Source organism: Orycteropus afer, unplaced genomic scaffold, assembly GCF_000298275.1.
Source record: "Orycteropus afer afer isolate SDZICR_OR568_19922 unplaced genomic scaffold, OryAfe1.0 scaffold00002, whole genome shotgun sequence".
NCBI lineage: Eukaryota > Metazoa > Chordata > Mammalia > Tubulidentata > Orycteropodidae > Orycteropus > Orycteropus afer.
This window is the reverse complement of record NW_006921589.1, coordinates 6179463-6181814: the sequence shown is the minus strand read 5'-3', so window position 1 is coordinate 6181814 and position 2352 is coordinate 6179463. Positions and strand designations below refer to the sequence as shown.

Sequence of the window (2352 nt, the reverse complement as noted above, 5' to 3'; positions counted from 1 at the left end):
ATGATTTTATTAATGTCCTGGTTAATGACTATCACCCTTATTAGAAAAAGAAACACGGACCTTATGTGTCATGCCTACCGCGATATTCTCAAGTGCTTAGATCAGCGCCCAACACGTAACAACGTTAATAAAATAAAACAAAGACAGATGGGATGCCGTAACCCTTCTCCTGCTCAAACCGCTACTCCCACCCATCACAAACTGAATTCCCACAGCTCTCTTCTTATAGCACATTAACTGGCTTCCTAGACTACCTTTTGGCACCTAACACCCCGCCAGGCACGCAGTAGGCCCTCGACCCGAGTTCTCCAAATGAATGAATGACATGGCCCGCCAAGCACATGCGGATGATGCAATGGCAGCCGCGGCGAAGCCGGTTCCGTGAGGCGACTCAAAGGCAAAAACCCAGCCGGGCAGCCCCGGTCCTAAGCCCTCCCTGTGGAGATCCCGACTGCCCCGGGCCAAATTCGTGCTCCCAAGCAGCATGAACGTTGCGAGAACGCCTGCTGGGATGTGAAACCCAAGCTTTGGGCCGACACTCACTGTAGGAGCGGCCCAGAGCTTGAAAGAGCAGATCTCGCTTCACGCTGACAGTCGGCATGGCTGTGAGGCCCAGTGGTCATGCGCGGCGAACAGGTTTGGCCTCTGCGACCGAAGGGTGTGGGACCCAATCGCTCTGGTGTCGACTGTCTGAATTTTTGCCAGTGTGATTCCAAAGGCTTCTGCTCTTTTATTCATATGAATTAAGTGGATTGCAACTCTGCTTCCTAAAAAAATAGATATGCATTTCATAAATAACCTAAAGGCTTGGAAAGAGACAGAATTGGATGGAATGTGTTACACTTTTTCAGGCAGTAAAATGGACAGACTGACTTTTTCACCAGCGAAGGCCCCCGCCGCTTCGAAAGCTGTGTAGCAGAGGACGCCAAACTAGATGGGGCGGGGCCGGAGAGAGGCGGTCATCGTGGCGGAGCGTCTTTGCCTGGAGTTGGTGAGACTGCTGGCTGTATGGAAAGTCTGAAGCCGAAAAGCAGGGAGAGGCATGTAGTGCGGCAACCTGGAGAAAAAGATTTGCAAACCCAAGTAACGGAGTGGGGAAACTAGTAGGCCTCAGTTTGCGTTCCATAATTTCCCTGGTACATTTACAAGCCTTACGCCTGTGGTTTTTATTAAATCTATGCTTACGATATAATTCACATACCATACAATTGCTCCTTAAAATGCACATGTAATTGGATGATTTTTAGTATATTCACAAAATTGTGTAACCCTCTCTGCTGTCTAATTCTGGAATATTTGATCATTCCCAAAAGGAACCTCTACCCATTAGCAGTCAGTCACTCCCTATTCTTCATACCCTTACCTCCTGGTAACTATTAATTTACTTTGTTCCTCTATGGAGTTAACTGTTCTAGACATTTTATATGAATGGAATCATACCATGTGTGACCTTTCATGTCTGACTTTCACTTAACATAATAGTTTCAAAATCTTTTCTTGTTGTAACATGTAACAATAACTTAGTTTATTATTAATGTAATTTAGGTGAAAGTTTACAGAATAAATTGATTTTCTGTTTAGCAGTTTGTGCACATTTTGTTCCATGACATTGATTGCAATCCCCATAATGTAACAGCCCTCTTCCCACTTGGTGGTAGTTTAGGTTGTTGTCAACTTGGCTGGGCCTGGTTGAGTGGCTAGGCAGCTGGATGTAGTTATTCCCCATGGTGAGAATGGCAGTCAGTTCCATGGTGGAATCTACTGGAGCAGCTGAGTAGGGGATGTGGGCTGCTTTCAGTATATAAGAAGCAGCTTGGTGGACGGTCTCCACCTTGATGGCACACTTGAACCCTGCATGTAGCTGAGTCTACGTTCAGCGGCCTGCCATGTTGCCCTGCCAATTTTGGGACTTTTAATGGACTTGAATTAATGGCTTGCCATGTGGTTTGCTAATATTGGGACTGTTTCTTTTCACTTGTTGACCTTGGGTTTGTCAGCCTCAGCGGCTAGCAGCTCTCTGAGTGAAGAGATGCCTCCAGCTTCAGTGGGCTGGGAGCAAGAGGCAGAACTGAAGTCCAAGGACGAGCTTTTACCCAGCCCCTAAAGCCTGGAACCTGGAACTCAGACTTCTAACCTCCAAAATTGTAAGAGGATAAACTCCTGTTTGTTAAAGCCATCCCATTTGTGCTATGTTCCTGTCAGAGCAGCACTAGGTAACCAAAACACACTTCCTCCTTGTGTCTACCTTTTCCCTGTATCCTTTCCCAAGCATTCCTGCCCTCTGTCCATCTCCCTGTGCAAATGCTGCCCTTTTGATCTCCCATGGTTGATTGTTCTAAGGAGTACGTTTCC

At 46.7% G+C, this 2352-nt stretch overlaps 1 protein-coding gene across 1 annotated transcript in view; it reads right to left on the bottom strand.

Moving 5' to 3' along the window:
* Window positions 1–601, bottom strand: part of FARSB (phenylalanyl-tRNA synthetase subunit beta) — a 78902-nt gene extending 78301 nt beyond the window's left edge. Inside the window, exon 1 of the mRNA XM_007935619.1 lies at window positions 544–601. Within this exon, the coding sequence (XP_007933810.1) occupies window positions 544–601 (58 nt within the window). The remainder of the gene's footprint in view (window positions 1–543) is intronic.
* Window positions 602–2352: the final 1751 nt, after the last annotated feature.